At 34.3% G+C, this 20,210-nt stretch overlaps 1 protein-coding gene across 1 annotated transcript; it reads left to right on the top strand.

The window, feature by feature from the left end:
* The first annotated feature begins 7,318 nt into the window (after positions 1 to 7,318).
* LOC149187924 (uncharacterized) lies at positions 7,319 to 19,508 on the top strand. The gene is made up of 10 exons (XM_089409824.1): positions 7,319 to 7,469; positions 7,566 to 7,712; positions 11,687 to 11,806; positions 13,954 to 14,073; positions 14,334 to 14,477; positions 16,900 to 17,019; positions 17,280 to 17,423; positions 17,509 to 17,562; positions 18,119 to 18,349; positions 19,431 to 19,508. Exons 2-10 carry the CDS (start codon positions 7,674 to 7,676, stop codon positions 19,506 to 19,508), a joined length of 1,050 nt encoding a protein of 349 aa, XP_089265950.1. The 5' UTR covers positions 7,319 to 7,469; positions 7,566 to 7,673.
* Positions 19,509 to 20,210: the final 702 nt, after the last annotated feature.

Consider the following 20,210-nt stretch of genomic DNA (forward strand, 5'->3'; position numbering starts at 1 on the left):
TTATGTTGATGAGGTTCCCTTATCCCGACCCGAGCACCCAAAAATGTGGCCATATAGGGTTTACTATCAATGCGGAATTCTCAAGGAAAGAATATTGGTTACTTGTTTATTTTTAGGATGTTTAACTCCTATGAGTTGACCACTGTAAGGAAAATGTTCAATTGTGTTTGACTCTCTTGACCTTGACATTGAACGTTATGAAATATATGTTCAGTACTATTTCTAATTTTCTTTTAATTATGGCCTTCTGGTGCTTACTGTTGTAAACCTATATAATAATAAATTTTGTTATGAAACCAACTCACAAAAAGATAGAAAAGATAGATGAACGCCTTAGAAATAAGCCTCTTTGAGGGGGAAACCTCCTTTACCTTATACAAATGAACAATTCTTAGATGATACAAATGACAAGACCTCCTTTCTATATATAGGAGTCTAAGGGGTCATAATATAATCGGAGCCGACATAACAATAATAATGTAAGGGAACAATAATAACAATAGTGGGCTTCTACGGGGCACAATAATAACAATATGGGGACTACATGGGCACAAAAATATAATAAGGGGGTTGTACTAATAACAACAAGGGGTTACACTAGTAGTATAGGGACGTAACATGCCCCTCTCCTTCAAAAAGTGTTGTCCTCAATGCTTGAGTAGTTCTTGATGCTTCTGTATAATTTCTTGTCCTCCCATGTGGAACCTTCAGTGGGTAAGTTCTACCACTTGATGAGATACTCTTAAATTGATCTATTTCATAGCTTTTGATTTCTCGGTTCTCTAACTACTTCAGGTTCCAATATGATTTTTCCTTCGTTGTCAAGTTCTCGCAATACTGTTTGAACTAGGATATCTGCAACTTTTGAATAAGTTCCCACTCCTTTGGGTATATGGATATATGTAAGGCCTGACGTTTGGAGAAATACTTCATGGAATCAAATGAATAGCATGATCATGATCTCAAATACCTTGGAATGATTTTCCAAAACATTTTGGATATCTGGAGAAATACATGATTTTGTTATGAGATCCTCTAGTGAACATAATTGTGCAATTACACCCCATTGTTCTTTATTTATAAGCTTTGTCATGCTGTTAGAGGTGATTACCCTTCTAGGTATTCCTTTGATACCCCTCAATTCAACTTCCTTTCCTTCCCAAAAAAGTTTCAAGAAAAGTTCTTGAAAAATGAAAAGCTATCGTACCAAAAGATTGTAGCCATTGGACTCCTAGTAAAACAGCAACACCATCCATTGGAATGGAAAGCATTGGGCTATTCAATACATATTCTCCCATGGATAGCTTGATATTATGGCACTTTCTAGAGCAATTTATGGTTCCTCCACTTACAACCATCACTTGACACTCCAGTGCTGGATATAGGAAGCAATTCAATTCCTTGGCTATCTTACAATCAATAAAGCTATGGGTACTACTCGAATCAATCAACACTCTTATCTTTTTCTTCTTGATATGTCCTTCTATCTTGATAGTTTAAGGAATTTCTTCCAATGCATTACAAGATATGGTTGGATTCATTTCTTCATTCTCGATGTGATCTTTCACTTCTTGAATCTTTTTCTTCTTGATATGTCCTTTTATCTTGAGAGTTTCAGGAGTGGTTATTCTTTCCAATGCTTTACAAGATATGGTCAGATTCATTTCCTCTTTCTCTACGGTTGGTTCATGGTGTATATACTCTTCTTTTGACATTTCTTGATCCTTTTCTTCCTCCTCTCCACAATCAATGTAAAATAATTTCGTCTTAGCACACTGATGACCTTTAATGTATTTGTTATGATAATTGTAACAAAGCCCCTTTTCTCTTTTTTCTTCCAATTGTTGTGGTGTAACCCTTGTAGGTTGTGGAAGGCTAGGAGAAGCAACACTTCCATCTTTATAGTTGTGAGGGGTAGACTTCCTTGTTGCCATAATTTTGCCTTCCACCTTGTAACGAAGCCCTTTTTCTCTTTTTTCTTCCAATTATTGTGGTGTTTCTCTAAAGAAGGTGTTGCTCTTTGTATTCTCATAATGTGTTATCATTTCCTCCGTGAAAATTGACCACGTAATAAGTTGTTTATGAGAACAAAGCCCTTTATACCATAAAAATTGATCTGGTTCTAAATATGAAGATGTAATACATACCTTTTGTAACATTGTTACACCAAGTAGATCAAAATATTGCTCCATCTGTAGTATCCAATTTACTAGATCCTTTCCATCAAACTTCCTCATATCGCCTTTTCTTGATTTCAGGAGCTCGATCTTGAAATGACTAGAACTTTGTACTTTCAGATCTCAAAGTTCTGAAATTGTCTCCTACAATGGCCCTCTGAGTCCTCTTTCTAACCACACAAGTCTGATCAAAATTTGATTCTCTAAGAAAGAGTTATGCCCAATCTCCTCAGATGACCTGATTATATAATGGTTTAGTAGAGCGCACTTGTATGACGGGCCACGTGTCACTGTTTTGATCTTTGGATATGAAAACTATAAACAAGAAAGTATAGTCTGTCCTCTTTCTGTAACCTCTTACGCAATTTCAATCTGATGCTCAGAGCGATAATTATGACGATTTTCCCACGGTGCCCTGTTTGGAATGTCATTTGGGGGTATGCAAAAACCCTAACTTCCTCAGACTATATCTCCTAAAATATAGCGAGATAGGATCTGAAATTTGAAGCTGAAGTTCAGATCGATTTCTTCTCAAATGGGGTTTTTTAGCTTCTAAAACTTTGTAGCAAAAGAGTTATAACGAAAATCCCACGATGACCTGTTTTAGCTTAAATTCTAGAGATTGCAAAAGCCTTAACTTCTACATATCATATCTCTGAAAATATAGCGAGAGAAGATCTGAAATGCAGACACACAGTTCAACAAGATTTCTTCTAAAATGGGTTTTTTTTGGCTTCTGAAACATCGCAGAAAAATATTTATAGCGAAAATACCATGATGACCTATTTGGAGCAGCGAAACCCTAGAATCCAAAGCTCTGATACCAAATGTTATGAAACCAACTCACAAAAAGATAGAAAAGATAGATGAACACCTTAGAAATAAGCCTCTTCGAGGGGGCAACCTCCGTTAAATTACACAAATGAACAATTCTTAGATGATAGAAATGAAAAGACTTCCTTTCTATATATAGGAGTCTAAGAGGTCATAATATAATCAGAGCTGACATAACAATAATAATGCAAGGGAACAATAATAACAATAGTGGGCTTCTATGGGGCACAATAATAACAATATGGGGACTACATGGGCTCAATAATATAATAATGGGGGTTGTACTAATAACAATAAGGGGTTACATTAGTAGTATAAGGACCTAACAAAGTTTCCCAATTTCCATACATGACTCTATTTCATCTTGTGATTACTGTTCTTATGTATTTTCCCCATTTTGCACTAATGAAATTTAATTGCCTTGAATGGTGCAATGGTAATTACATTTTGTTTTCATAAATGTTCTCTAGCAAAGTTGTTGTTTTGGTTATAATTTACATACGAGCTGCAACACTTAATTGTTTTCTTTCATTCACAAATCATTTTGATGATGTGACATTATTTGATTGCACAAGTCTATGGTATAAACCACTGGAGCTAGCACAATCCCATGGAATTTATTTAAATCTTCCCATAAGAATGGTTCATTCTTTGCATATTCACTCTCAGGGATGATATATAACGACACAAGTCCCGATCCATGCTATAAATGGGAAATTGTTTGGGTTACTGAGCACATGGGGGATTCACTTAGTGAACCTCTGACATATCATGTGTGTTCATGGCATATTAAACAATACCCTGAATTTGACTACATATTAGAAAATCCCTCTAAAAATCAAAATATTTAACCCCTACCAATATGAACCTAATATAGCTTCCCAATTTAGAAAACTCCTACTTCTCTACGTAATCACTCTCACTGACAATATACAATGACCCAAGTCCTGATCCATGCTATAAATGGGAAAATGTTTTGGTTATTGAGCACATGGGGGATTCACTTAGTGAACCTCTGACATATCACGTGCATTTGTGGCATATTAAAAAATACCTTTAATTTGACTACATATTGGAAAATCCCACTAAAAATCAAAATATTTAACCCCCTACCAATATGAACCCAATATAGCTTCCCAACTTAAGAAACCCCTCCTTTCAGTAGATATTGTAGGTATCCATTTTTTCATTAACATTTTTTATATCCCTTTGTATTTTTTCATTGATTTTAAGCTCGATTTTTTACATTTTCCAATATAAAAACCATTTACCACCTATATATCCCCCAATATATTAGGTCATTTTTCCCTCAATAAATATTCCCCAATATGAACCCACATGGTATGATATTGCTCCCCAAGTGAAGCCCCCATGACTGAGCATCACCTAAACAAAGCAAGCTGAAACATAGTAGCGGATTATGGAAGTGGGATAGAGAAGGTGTTAAGGAGTTGTTGCATCAGTTCAAGGCTCCTTTGGAAAGGAGTTGGTTCATCAGTTCAAGGAGCTCCTTTGGAAAGAAGTTGGTTCATCAGTTCAAGGAGCTCCTTTGGAGATGAAAGATTTTTGAGTATTAGTGTTTGTATAAATGAATGCCTCAAGCCTTGAATAATTCCTACACTGATCTAAACACATAAATTCATATAACATTAAAAAAATTATTAGCGGAAGGATGGGAAAGATCAGAATAACTAACATTAAAATTCTTATTAGGGTGAGGATGGGAAGGATGAGAATGACTAGCATGAGGATGGAGAAGTTGAGTAAGCATACCACAACTAATTTTATAGTAAAATGAACCATCTAATTAAAAAAAACATTTAAAATAATTTATTTATTTTTTAAAAATGTTTTTTTAGACAAAAATATAATTAAAAAAACACATTTAAAAATCTAATTAAAAAAACTTTTAAAATAATTTGTTTATTTTTTTAATATTTTTTTCATTTTGTTTCGAGAAAGACAAAAATGAATTGTCTCACTCGTGATACAAAAGAAATGTATTTTAAGAAATGTAATTAAAAAATCATTTAAAATAGTTTGTTTATTTTTTTAAATATATTTTTTCATATTGTCTTAAAAGAGACAAAAATGAATTGTCCCTAGTGAGACAAATGAAATTGTCTATTAAGAAACAATAATTCTTGTGTTTATTATTGTTTTTATAAACAATAATTCTTGTGTTTAATATTGTTTTTATAGAGACAATTTTTTAAGACAATAATTTGAGACATCAATTTAAAAACAATATTTAAAACAATATATGATTTTTTTTGTCTCAACTTAAAACAATTTACTCAAATATTTTTTTTAATATTATCTTAAAACACCCTTCTCCATAATAGTGTCATATGTTAATGCAATAATGCTCTTATTGTGCTATGTTGTAGTTTGAGGAGTGCTTGGCATAATTTTTACGAGTTCATCATTTAACCCTCTCAGCTGAACCGCCCTGAGATCTGAGATCATTTTTGTTACAACTGTTAGCTCTTATTGCAAACCCTCTCAGCTGAATTTAATTAGATTACAAATTTTACAAATACTACAGACTATGATAAATTGTAACACTCTTCCTATAAAATTTAAACTCAAAATAAACATCCAACCAACCAAATAATTTAAAATTAACAAATGAGAAATTTTCCGATGTTTGCAAAAGCTGAGACGATGCCGAAACGAGACAGAAACACCGTTATCTGCGTTTATGGTTTGAGTGAAAATAGATTTGTGTGAAAGGCCTGCAGTTAAAACAGAGCTATGTAAAATCCCACATCTTTCTCACTTTATTCTTAAACAAAATCGAGTGCGCTCACATGTTTAACAGAAAGAGCTTTTAGTAAGCATGGTAGATGAGAAAAAGGGGTGAGATTTATAAGTTTCAAGAGGGATTAAATTTACTTTAATATCTGATTTATTAAGTTTGATCTTTCAGTAATTGAGAGATTTTAGGATAAATCTAGATTGGTGTAATAATAATATTAGTGATTAAATGGTTACATCTTTGCTATAAGTTGAGTGTGAGTGGGCTTGTAACATGATTTTATGTTTAAAAAATAATTAAAAAATATTTATAATAAAATTGTTATATTTCTGAACATAGATTTATGTGATTCATAATCTTTGTTAAAAGCCTTTTGGAAATATTCACATAAATGTTTTCTTCAGTGAATGTTTCAAACCTTCTAATAAGATTCATCATTAAAATAAGTATGAAGGACATGATCTAACATGAATAAATAGTATTCAGATGCTCGAAACAATTTCAATGCTAACAAATAATTCCAATTCCAATTGTTAGTACTGGAATTGTCTGAAGCATCGCAACACTATTTATTCATAAAATCAAGGTCTCCATACATATCTTGATGTTGAATCCCAATAAAAAGTTCAAAAGTAAAAGCAAAAAAACATTCATATAATTATTCCAAAACAGTTTTTAACAAAAACAAATGTTATATTTAAAAAATAATTAAAAAAACTATAATAAAAATAATTAAAAAAATTATAATAAAATTGAAAAGTATCATTTTTAATTATTACAAAAAAAATTTAAAAATTATAAATAAAATAATTACGCAGTAAGGCGTTCCCTCTGACATCAACTTCCTTAATTGCCACCGTGTACTTCTCTGAACCATTCGATTCTATGTTAGACGATTCAAAAGTTACAGACCGTTCGATCGATAATTGCATACCGTTCGATAAATAATAATTAGGATAAAAAAAACTTAACAGATTCTTGTAATCGGTGAACAAAACGTTACAAATTACAGATAATGCAGTTTAAAGTTAGCAGCGATGGGGCTTTCAAGACAATAGCAGCCATCTTTCAGTGCACTTCAGTCCGGTGCATACACACAGAGGAAGAATTCACCGAGGAATTGCTGCTGAAACCCCTGCCAGACCGCAAAGTTTTGGCCCACTTCCACTTCACTAACAGCTTGCCTCTCCTGAAGATCCATGGCCGCCACCACAAGCTTTTTCCCAAAGCCATTTACCTGGTAAGTACACGATGCCATTTCTGGGTGCCAAGTTTGAAAGATTTGTAAATGAAACACTTCAGAAAAATTGAAATCATTTGAGAGCATGGTATTGTTCGAGCTAAATTATTGTCCATGCAGTGATGCGATACAACAGAGAAATTTTTTTAGTGATTTTGCTTTAAAGAACTTTTATTTTTTTGAGAGGATCTTGATTCTTGCCCTAAACCAGACATGGCAGTCAGGGCATGTAAGGATTTATTTTTGTTATTTTAATTTTTCCTGTAAGTTTTATGTCTAAATTTGAAAATGTTATTTTTCCCTGTTTAATTTTGTTATTGTCCTCTGCTTTATGGTGTTTGTGCGGATATTGCAGTGCAAGTTTCAGATGTCCCCAGTTTCGATGGATTAACAGAGCCTGGTGGAATAAATTACACACAGCAACATATTCACACATTAATCGATCGTTTGTGGGATGGTAAGTCATAATTTTCATGGATTTTTACCGCCAGGTTCCCTCAAGCTCAGGCCGAACCGCTGATTGAAGAGCTGAATTTGACTCCGGGAATCGCAGAACCGGAAGAGGAATACGACGTCGGCCCTCTTTTGGTTGAAAGGAGTCTCAATTTGGATATTAATGGGGACTCGGAAAAGAACGCCAGTCTAGAAGAACTCGGTCATCATGTCGGATATTTTCGCCTCGAACACTCGCACGCTGCGAGTAAGTGTTAGGAAGATTTTTGAGAAACTATATAGAGGCATTTATTTAGATTGGATCTGTGAGGAAAACGATTAAATAATTAATCGATATAATGGTTTCGTAGTTTTTTTTTTAATCGAAGAAATTTGTTTGGAGCAGCTCTGCTCTGAAGTCTATAAAGTCGTCTTCTGGATATAAGACAAAACTCGTAGGGACCAAACCTGGTCACCTAACTATCCATCTTTAGAACTATAATGTTTTGGTAGTTTAAAATAACATTAATGTAAACTTTGTTTATTGGATAAAATTTGGGGAAAATCTTGGGTTTAATCGAATTCGAAAGGCGCAAAGGTCTGGTGTTCTGTAACGGCGTTGATGGACGTTAGATAATGAACAAAATAATTATTAGCTTCATTATGTGTCTGATAGATCCCTTTAGGTCGTTGCTTAGCTGGGATTATGCGAGTGTTCTTTTCTTTTTGTTTCTTTAAATATTCTCTTCAATTTAAATCTGTTCAATTCGACTCTACCTTTTATAATATGTTTATCAAATATTCCCAACTTGATGTGCTGAAATGGGATAAAAAAAGGGGTGCATTGAGTGATGTTCACGGTATTGATTGCTGGTTGAAACCAGAGTATGAGTCGCATAGCATATCATTAGATCCATGGTTTCACTGGGTAATCAGGATTTTCTGTAAGGCCATTCGTTCCAAGAGTGCTCTGGCTCAAACACAATTAACATTTCCAAGATTTCCAATCTGCTTATCCCAAGACTGCTCTGGCTCAAAACAAATTAACATTTCCATTCTACTTATCCTAATTAATGCCAAGTTCATGTCCACGTTGGTGTCAAATATACGCTCCTATCCACTGAACAAGAATGCGTTTATTGGGAATTAACTTTTACCCATTTTATTATAGCTTTTCAGGAGTAGCCTTGGCACTCTTACAGGAAAACATCATACACCATACAGACTTTTGATTATTACTCCTTGGTTCTGCCTTATTTCCGGGCACCAATCTGGCAATCATCGGGATTCTGCATGGTGTTTAAGGATTTCTCTTCTGCAACATATTATTTTTCTGATTGTGCTTTGAGTTTCATTGATATATTTTTCTGATTGTGATTCTGAGTTTTATTGATATTTTATTTTGATAATTCCTGAATATTAATATAATCATGGGTATCCTATTCATGAGACTGAAACTTAAACCAAAGAAGTGCTGTAGTAAAACTGTCTGCCGACATGCATGCTTTATGAAGTAAAAAAATGAAGGTAAACGTCTTCTCAAGCAACCTTTTCTCTCGCAAAGTGATGCTAAATGTCTATGTGCTTTTGCATCAACACGGCCTAAGTATTTATATATATCAGCTGCTTGCAACCTCAACCTCAATGGAGATAGGGATAATGTCTAAAGCTAATTGCTTTTAAGATGATTCTCTCCATGAAAAAGCCATTGTAGAGGTATGTTATCCCTATTTCCAAAATTTCTCATGAGAAGAGAATTTTTATCGTTCTGATTTTTTATCGTGCTTACCCAGTTGTGGTTGTTCATTTGATTCTGTGCAAATCTATTTTAATATTGAATAGCTGACGTGAGCTTGCCCCTTATAGCTTTACGTTATGCAAGTTATGCAACTTATCTAGGCAAGTAGATACATTATACATGTGAGGCTTCATACCGTGAGTAAACTGACCCGCTTAATTCTTACCCAGTTGTGGCTGTTTATTTCATCCTGGATACCATCCTTTTTTATTGAATAGGCTATGTGAGCTTGCCCACTTGAACCGGATTTAGTTACAGCACTGATGTACGTGACCTCCGTTACGATGAGAAGGGTGTTAGTAATGATATGTATGACTGTTTACAGGTATGTTTCATTTCTTCCACAAATGATGTATTTGATAAGTACTTAGTGTAGAGTTGGAAAATGGTTTTTTCCCAATTAGCTGTTTAACCATTTTGTGGATGGCCCATGTACAAGTTCAAAAATTTCAGTTTGTAAGTAAAAAAAACTTGTAGTTGTTTGTCACAGACAATTTAACTCTGGTCTGGAATGAGTATGGATGGGACAAGGTATTCTGTCTTTTGTGTTAGTTTCAAGTGTTTTTTGTTATTTTTTTAATGTTTGAGATAGTATTACAAGTTTTAAACGTTTTTGTGCACAAGATCGATTCCATTTTCAGCTCTATTCTTGAATATAAGATTGGATCCACTTGAGTATTTTATCTGCCAATCATGGTTTCTTACAGGTTAATGAGTAGAACGTATTTTGATGTATTTGAAATTTGTCTTAAAATAATGCTTTGATTAGTGGTTAAAAAGAGTATGGCATTTCTGCATTGTTTGATTTTTTTGCTTATGGGGTACTGTGTTATATTTGCACTAGGTAATCATGATAGAGGAAAACTTTAGAAATTTGTCATATATTTGAAATTTGAAGTCTCAACGGATAGTCTTAGCAGAGGAAACCACAATTTAATTCATTGAGAATGCCTAGGGCAAGCATTCAAGAGACTATTTTAGATTTTATTTAATTTACAATCTGTGAAATCTATGGTCAAAGAAATAATCATGTTAATGGGAAAAGAGAAAAATTGAAAAACACTTCTTAGCCAACCCACTGATTTTTGCTACTATTAATGTCATGAATGTGAATGGACTCAAAGGCTGGTTTGATAGAGAAACTGCCATTTAGAACACGATAGAACTTATGACAGTATTTACTTGCAATTTGCCCAAGCAGTTACCATTGATCGAATTAGTCATGGATTTCAATCTCTCCATATTGATTCTGTGATTCATCAAGTTTTAGTTTTTGCCTTCTTGAAAATGGACTATTATGAGTATGGTTCACTATTCTATTAAATTTGAAAATTTGCATTTGAAAATGCGGTGTTTGACGTTTTAGAAATCTGGTTACTGTAGATTCTAGACGTGTGTTTCAGGGTATTATGCTATTATGTTTGTAACTTTGTAGGATATATTCATATTTTATGATGAAGGCTGACAAATGTTGCTGAATAATATATACCGCGATTATGCATGGGAAATTCTCCTGCATACTCATGCAGATATTGTGCGTCTAATAACCATCTCGGGGTTCCTAATGAATGACCTTAATATAAGACACTGACAAAATGTGTCACGGTACCAAACAGAGACACTTTTGAGTAGGGTATTGGGCCTAAGTCTCTTGATGCTTGCTATTATAAGATTCTTGTAATGCATTTCATTGTTGAGAGTTTCAATGGAAACATGCGGATTATATATGAAGCTTGAAGGATAAGACATTGGCAGAATGTGTCATGGTTCCAAAGAGAGACACTTTCGACTTCGGTATTGGGTCTAAGTCTCTTGATTGCTTGATATAAGATTCTTGTAATGCATGTTATTGTGGGGAGTTTCAATGGAAACACGCGGATTATAAATGAAGATTGCAGCCAAAAAGCAATGCTACCTATGATAAATTTATAATATATAACCAGGGGAAAATTAGGTGCAGAAAACTTACTTCAAAATCAATGGCTAAATTTGTTTGAAATTTTGAATGCAGAAGTTTTGTAACTAAGCACGGTTGGCTTTTTAATTATCCCTAAGGAGGGAAGAAGTCACATTTCTCATGCTTTAAAAACCTAATATAGTGAGGTCAAGGTTGATGTATCTGGTCCTGCAGAATGGGATTGTGCTGTGAATGGCTCAAATGATACTGGCCTGGGAATGACATATTGTGCACCATGCTTTTTAGATATTTTGTTAAACCGCATCATAGATATGTACCTGTCCTATTATCACTCATTGATGATGAATGTAGTGGTTCACCTAAAGTCTGAACTGTTTTGTATGATCACCGTGTTTCTATGTTATTTTGTATAAATTATTTGTTATAACTATTTTCAATTTATGTACCCTTTCCTATAACTTGAAAAGGATCATTTTGTGTTGTGAAGACTCAAGATCTTGAATATAATATGTTGGTGACTTGGCAGGCATCAAATATCATTTTTGTGGATCAACCTACTGGAACCGGATTTAGTTACAGCACTGATGTACGTGACCTCCGTTACGATGAGAAGGGTGTTAGTAATGATATGTATGACTGTTTACAGGTATGTTTCATTTCTTCCACAAATGATGTATTTGATAAGTACTTAGTGTAGAGCTGCAAAATGGTTTTTTCCCAATTAGCTGTTTAACCATTTTGTGGATGGCCCATGTACAAGTTCAAAAATTTCAGTTTGTAAGTAAAAAAAACTTGTAGTTGTTTGTCACAGACAATTTAACTCTGGTCTGGAATGAGTATGGATGGGACAAGGTATTCTGTCTTTTGTGTTAGTTTCAAGTGTTTTTTGTTATTTTTTTAATGTTTGAGATAGTATTACAACTTTTAAACGTTTTTGTGCACAAGATCGATTCCATTTTCAGCCCTATTCTTGAATATAAGATTGGATCCACTTGAGTATTTTATCTGCCAATCATGGTTTCTTACAGGTTAATGAGTAGAACGTATTTTGATGTATTTGAAATTTGTCTTAAAATAATGCTTTGATTAGTGGTTAAAAAGAGTATGGCTTTTCTACATTGTTTGATTTTTTTGCTTATGGGGTACTGTGTTATATTTGCACAAGGTAATCATGATAGAGGAAAACTTTAGAAATTTGTCATATATTTGAAATTTGAAGTCTCAACGGATAGTCTTAGCAGAGGAAACCACAATTTAATTCATTGAGAATGCCTAGGGCAAGCATTCAAGAGACTATTTTAGATTTTATTTAATTTACAATCTGTGAAATCTATGGTCAAAGAAATAATCATGTTAATGGGAAAAGAGAAAAATTGAAAAACACTTCTTAGCCAACCCACTGATTTTTGCTACTATTAATGTCATGAATGTGAATGGACTCAAAGGTTGGTTTGATAGAGAAACTGCCATTTAGAACACGATAGAACTTATGACAGTATTTACTTGCAATTTGCCCAAGCAGTTACCAGTGATCGAATTAGTCATGGCTTTCAATCTCTCCATATTGATTCTGTGACTCATCAAGTTTTAGTTTTTGCCTTCTTGAAAATGGACTATTATGAGTATGGTTCACTATTCTATTAAATTTGAAAATTTGCATTTGAAAATGCGGTGTTTGACGTTCTAGAAATCTGGTTACTGTAGATTCTAGACGTGTGTTTCAACGTATTATGCTATTATGTTTGTAACTTTGTAGGATATATTCATATTTTATGATGAAGGCTGACAAATGTTGCTGAATAATATATACCGCGATTATGCATGGGAAATTCTCCTGCATACTGATGCAGATATTGTGCGTCTAATAACAATCTCGGGGTTCCTAATGAATGACCTTAATATAAGACACTGACAAAATGTGTCACGGTACCAAACAGAGACACTTTTGAGTAGGGTATTGGGCCTAAGTCTCTTGATGCTTGCTATTATAAGATTCTTGTAATGCATTTCATTGTTGAGAGTTTCAATGGAAACATGCGGATTATATATGAAGATTGAAGGATAAGACATTGGCAGAATGTGTCATGGTTCCAAAGAGAGACACTTTCGACTTCGGTATTGGGTCTAAGTCTCTTGATTGCTTGATATAAGATTCTTGTAATGCATGTTATTGTGGGGAGTTTCAATGGAAACACGCGGATTATAAATGAAGATTGCAACCAAAAAACAATGCTACCTATGATAAATTTATAATATATAACCAGGGGAAAATTAGGTGCAGAAAACTTACTTCAAAATCAATGGCTAAATTTGTTTGAAATTTTGAATGCAGAAGTTTTGTAACTAAGCACGGTTGGCTTTTTAATTATCCCGAAGGAGGGAAGAAGTCACATTTCTCATGCTTTAAAAACCTAATATAGTGAGGTCAAGGTTGATGTATCTGGTCCTGCAGAATGGGATTGTGCTGTGAATGGCTCAAATGATACTGGCCTGGGAATGACATATTGTGCACCATGCTTTTTAGATATTTTGTTAAACCGCATCATAGATATGTACTTTTCTGAATTGTATAATATCTGGATTTCTGTCCTATTATCACTCATTGATGATGAATGTAGTGGTTCACCTAAAGTCTGAACTGTTTTGTATGATCACCGTGTTTCTATGTTATTTTGTATAAATTATTTGTTATAACTATTTTCAATTTATGTACCCTTTCCTATAACTTGAAAAGGATCATTTTGTGTTGTGAAGACTCAAGATCTTGAATATAATATGTTGGTGACTTGGCAGGCATCAAATATCATTTTTGTGGATCAACCTACTGGAACCGGATTTAGTTACAACACTGATGTACGTGACCTCCGTTACGATGAGAAGGGTGTTAGTAATGATATGTATGACTTTTTACAGGTATGTTTCATTTCTTCCACAAATGATGTATTTGATAAGTACTTAGTGTAGAGTTGGAAAATGGTTTTTTCCCAATTAGCTGTTTAACCATTTTGTGGATGGCCCATGTACAAGTTCAAAAATTTCAGTTTGTAAGTAAAAAAAACTTGTAGTTGTTTGTCAACGAATGCAGATACTTTAATGAGTTTTGTACAAACTTGTAGTTGCTTGTCAACGAATGCAGACTTCTGACTTTAATAAGTTTTACCAATATCTGCTAGGCATTTTTTGAAAAACACCCAGAGTATGCAAAGAATGACTTCTTTATCACCGGAGAGTCATATGCTGAACACTACATTCCGGCAGTTACAAGCAGGGTCCACCAAGGAAACAAAGACAATGAGGGTCTTCCAATAAATTTGAAGGTATAGCGTGTCACATTATTTTGCTTTGTTGCGGTTTATTTTTTGTGTTATCTGGCTTATCACATTTGTGCTCGTCTATATGGAGGTCAAAGAGACAACTATAATTGATGGGCATGTGTATCCATTCTATTTTTACGCCGTAAGGCGTTCCCTCTGAGATCAACTTCCTTAATTGCCACCTTGTACTTCTCTGAACCATTCGATCCTATGTTAGACGATTGAAAAGTTATAGATCGTTCGATCGATAATTGCATACATGTATCACTGTTTACAGGTATGTTTCATTTCTTCCACAAATAATGTATTTGATAAGTACTTAGTTTAGTGTTGGAAAATGGTTTTTTCCCAATTAGCTGTTTAACCATTTTGTGGATGGCCCATGTACAAGTTCAAAAATTTCAGTTTGTAAGTAAAAAAAACTTGTAGTTGTTTGTCACAGACAATTTAACTCTGGTCTGGAATGAGTATGGATGGGACAAGGTATTCTGTCTTTTGTGTTAGTTTCAAGTGTTTTTTGTTATTTTTTTAATGTTTGAGATAGTATTACAAGTTTTAAACGTTTTTGTGCACAAGATCGATTCCATTTTCAGCCCTATTCTTGAATATAAGATTGGATCCACTTGAGTATTTTATCTGCCAATCATGGTTTCTTACAGGTTAATGAGTAGAACGTATTTTGATGTATTTGAAATTTGTCTTAAAATAATGCTTTGATTAGTGGTTAAAAAGAGTATGGCATTTCTGCATTGTTTGATTTTTTTGCTTATGGGGTACTGTGTTATATTTGCACTAGGTAATCATGATAGAGGAAAACTTTAGAAATTTGTCATATATTTGAAATTTGAAGTCTCAACGGATAGTCTTAGCAGAGGAAACCACAATTTAATTCATTGAGAATGCCTAGGGCAAGCATTCAAGAGACTATTTTAGATTTTATTTAATTTACAATCTGTGAAATCTATGGTCAAAGAAATAATCATGTTAATGGGAAAAGAGAAAAATTGAAAAACACTTCTTAGCCAACCCACTGATTTTTGCTACTATTAATGTCATGAATGTGAATGGACTCAAAGGCTGGTTTGATAGAGAAACTGCCATTTAGAACACGATAGAACTTATGACAGTATTTACTTGCAATTTGCCCAAGCAGTTACCAGTGATCGAATTAGTCATGGCTTTCAATCTCTCCATATTGATTCTGTGATTCATCAAGTTTTAGTTTTTGCCTTCTTGAAAATGGACTATTATGAGTATGGTTCACTATTCTATTAAATTTGAAAATTTGCATTTGAAAATGCGGTGTTTGACGTTTTAGAAATCTGGTTACTGTAGATTCTAGACGTGTGTTTCAATGTATTATGCTATTATGTTTGTAACTTTGTAGGATATATTCATATTTTATGATGAAGGCTGACAAATGTTGCTGAATAATATATACCGCGATTATGCATGGGAAATTCTCCTGCATACTGATGCAGATATTGTGCGTCTAATAACCATCTCGGGGTTCCTAATGAATGACCTTAATATAAGACACTGACAAAATGTGTCACGGTACCAAACAGAGACACTTTTTGAGTAGGGTATTGGGCCTAAGTCTCTTGATGCTTGCTATTATAAGATTCTTGTAATGCATTTCATTGTTGAGAGTTTCAATGGAAACATGCGGATTATATATGAAGATTGAAGGATAAGACATTGGCAGAATGTGTCATGGTTCCAAAGAGAGACACTTTCGACTTCGGTATTGGGTCTAAGTCTCTTGATTGCTTGATATAAGATTCTTGTAATGCATGTTATTGTGGGGAGTTTCAATGGAAACACGCGGATTATAAATGAAGATTGCAGCCAAAAAGCAATGCTACCTATGATAAATTTATAATATATAACCAGGGGAAAATTAGGTGCAGAAAACTTACTTCAAAATCAATGGCTAAATTTGTTTGAAATTTTGAATGCAGAAGTTTTGTAACTAAGCACGGTTGGATTTTTAATTATCCCGAAGGAGGGAAGAAGTCACATTTCTCATGCTTTAAAAACCTAATATAGTGAGGTCAAGGTTGATGTATCTGGTCCTGCAGAATGGGATTGTGCTGTGAATGGCTCAAATGATACTGGCCTCGGAATGACATATTGTGCACCATGCTTTTTAGATATTTTGTTAAACCGCATCATAGATATGTACTTTTCTGAATTGTATAATATCTGGATTTCTGTCCTATTATCACTCATTGATGATGAATGTAGTGGTTCACCTAAAGTCTGAACTGTTTTGTATGATCACCGTGTTTCTATGTTATTTTGTATAAATTATTTGTTATAACTATTTTCAATTTATGTACCCTTTCCTATAACTTGAAAAGGATCATTTTGTGTTGTGAAGACTCAAGATCTTGAATATAATATGTTGGTGACTTGGCAGGCATCAAATATCATTTTTGTGGATCAACCTACTGGAACCGGATTTAGTTACAGCACTGATGTACGTGACCTCCGTTACGATGAGAAGGGTGTTAGTAATGATATGTATGACTTTTTACAGGTATGTTTCATTTCTTCCACAAATGATGTATTTGATAAGTACTTAGTGTAGAGTTGGAAAATGGTTTTTTCCAAATTAGTTGTTTAACCATTTTGTGGATGGCCCATGTACAAGTTCAAAAATTTCAGTTTGTAAGTAAAAAAAACTTGTAGTTGTTTGTCAACGAATGCAGATACTTTAATGAGTTTTGTACAAACTTGTAGTTGCTTGTCAACGAATGCAGACTTCTGACTTTAATAAGTTTTACCGATATCTGCTAGGCATTTTTTGAAAAACACCCCGAGTATGCAAAGAATGACTTCTTTATCACCGGAGAGTCATATGCTGAACACTACAATCCGGCAGTTACAAGCAGGGTCCACCAAGGAAACAAAGACAATGAGGGTCTTCCAATAAATTTGAAGGTATAGCGTGTCACAATATTTTGCTTTGTTGCGATTTATTTTTTGTGTTATCTGGGTTATCACATTTGTGCTCGTCTATATGTAGGTCAAAGAGACAACTATAATTGATGGGCATGTGTATCCATTCTATTTTTACGCTGTAAGGCGTTCCCTCTGAGATCAACTTCCTTAATTGCCACCTTGTACTTCTCTGAACCATTCGATCCTATGTTAGACGATTGAAAAGTTATAGATCGTTCGATCGATAATTGCATACCGTTCGATAAATAATTAGGATAAAAAAACGTTACAGATTCTTGTAATCGGTGAACAAAAGTAAAAGCAAAAAAACATTCATATAATTATTCCAAAACAGTTTTTAACAAAAACAAATGTTATATTTAAAAAATAATTAAAAAAACTATAATAAAAATAATTAAAAAAATTATAATAAAATTGAAAAGTATCATTTTTAATTATTACAAAAAAAATTTAAAAATTATAAATAAAATAATTACGCAGTAAGGCGTTCCCTCTGACATCAACTTCCTTAATTGCCACCGTGTACTTCTCTGAACCATTCGATTCTATGTTAGACGATTCAAAAGTTACAGACCGTTCGATCGATAATTGCATACCGTTCGATAAATAATAATTAGGATAAAAAAAACTTAACAGATTCTTGTAATCGGTGAACAAAACGTTACAAATTACAGATAATGCAGTTTAAAGTTAGCAGCGATGGGGGTTTCAAGACAATAGCAGCCATCTTTCAGTGCACTTCAGTCCGGTGCATACACACAGAGGAAGAATTCACCGAGGAATTGCTGCTGAAACCCCTGCCAGACCGCAAAGTTTTGGCCCACTTCCACTTCACTAACAGCTTGCCTCTCACGAAGATCCATGGCCGCCACCACAAGCTTTTTCCTAAAGCCATTTACCAGCTGGTAAGTACACGATGCCATTTCTGGGTGCCAAGTTTGAAAGATTTGTAAATGAAACACTTCAGAAAAATTGAAATCATTTGAGAGCATGGTATTGTTCGAGCTAAATTATTGTCCATGCAGTGATGCGATACAACAGAGAAAAAAATTGATGAAACCCAGGCCGCTCCCAGGATCCAACTACCAGGATCGTTCTATGGCCATGCATATAAAGCTTGATTCATGGCTTGTAATCTCATGATTACACAACAAACCGAGCTTGTTTGTCATACCAGCTATAAAACCCATAATTGTTAACTCGCAGCGCCATGGAACCCATACTTTATAACCTACGGCATTCTTCTCCAATTCTTAACAGAAACATACAATATGTCATGCGCATACCCACTTACTACATCCATAAGAATTCTTTGGTATCGCGCCGGTTAAGATCTGGCTTATAAACAAAAGCTCAAGGTATATTTATATTGCCTTTACATTAAACAAAATATGGGCATCGGAACACATGTATTGCTTACCATCTATAATGCGTATATACACTTCTGTTCCCGCACACAATTTCGGTCAACGCATATAGGTAATTTGCCCGCAGTTCAGGTAGCTCAACCCACGGCTCTCTGCATACACTTTTCCCACGGGTTATATGTTCGCCAAGTTCTCCACTTATGCCATCCTTCCACCGTTCTCTGCCTTTAATGGATACGACGGGCCTTCAAAGGTCAACGCAGATGCGTTGATTGCAATCTCTACCAGCATTATATAACGGCGCTGCAAGGATTGATTATGATGGACATGCGCCTCTGCAATCATAAAATCTAACTGCAAGTATACGAATATTCAAAAGGAATTTAAACATGAAATACGCAGAGAATATATTTCCCTTACGCCACGCGCTGTATGTTATCACACCAATTACCACACACTGGCTCGACGATGATTCAACTATGGACTCGAATGTCGTTGTTAACGCAAAGGATAACAATTATAACCTCCAGATTCGCATAGATATATTACCAACACGGAACTTATTCCGATTAATAAATATATTCACGCCAAGGCTATGATTCAACGTTGATGGCTGTAGATATATACGCCCTCCATACAGTGCGCCAGTGAATATACCGCTCAGAGCGCAGGCACAACACACGTCCTCAGCAATTAACCGTGCATACACAGCATTAGAATTTGCTGTCCGCGGCTACTTAATGAAACTACAAGCGCCACCGCAAAATAAGAATCAAAGCACCAGTTACGCCATCAACCATTAGTCTCTTTTCCGTTAAGGGCGCAGATCTTCACGGAATAATAACTGTGTACATTCACCTAATTTAACTGTTGAGACCCGTCAGCATCTATTCGTTCAAGCAATCGATCAACATATGAGCATATAAACCACAGTTGCGCATTAAAATTAGGATCCATCAGCACACATTGATTTCAACATTGTATAAACACAAATTTCACAATCATGTCCATGCAAATCATACTTATATTGACATAAAACAAATATTCACAAGCGCTGTACATTCATGGCCAGATATGCAAATCCATGGCCCTTTTACAAACTGCTGAAGGCTTACAGCCTTGCTGATCAAGCCTGTTCTCAATCAACCTCTCTCACAATCTCTAATGTCTTTTTCTCACAAAAATCCCTCCTATTTATACAATTTAAAAAAATCATTTAATTAAATGCTCAATCTCTTAAAATCCTCAACAAACCCCTAAATTTCTCAACATCCCTAAAGGATAGGTTTTTATCCCTAAAATCCTTCAATTTATTAAATTTCCTCATATCCTTTTATTAATAAAAAGATATTTACATAAATCCTCACCTTCTCCTATTTAATTCAAATTAATTAATAAA

Source organism: Pinus tabuliformis, chromosome 3_1 (genome assembly GCF_031772625.1).
Source record: "Pinus tabuliformis cultivar Carrire ecotype Pingquan chromosome 3_1, CPIR1, whole genome shotgun sequence".
NCBI lineage: Eukaryota > Viridiplantae > Streptophyta > Pinopsida > Pinales > Pinaceae > Pinus > Pinus tabuliformis.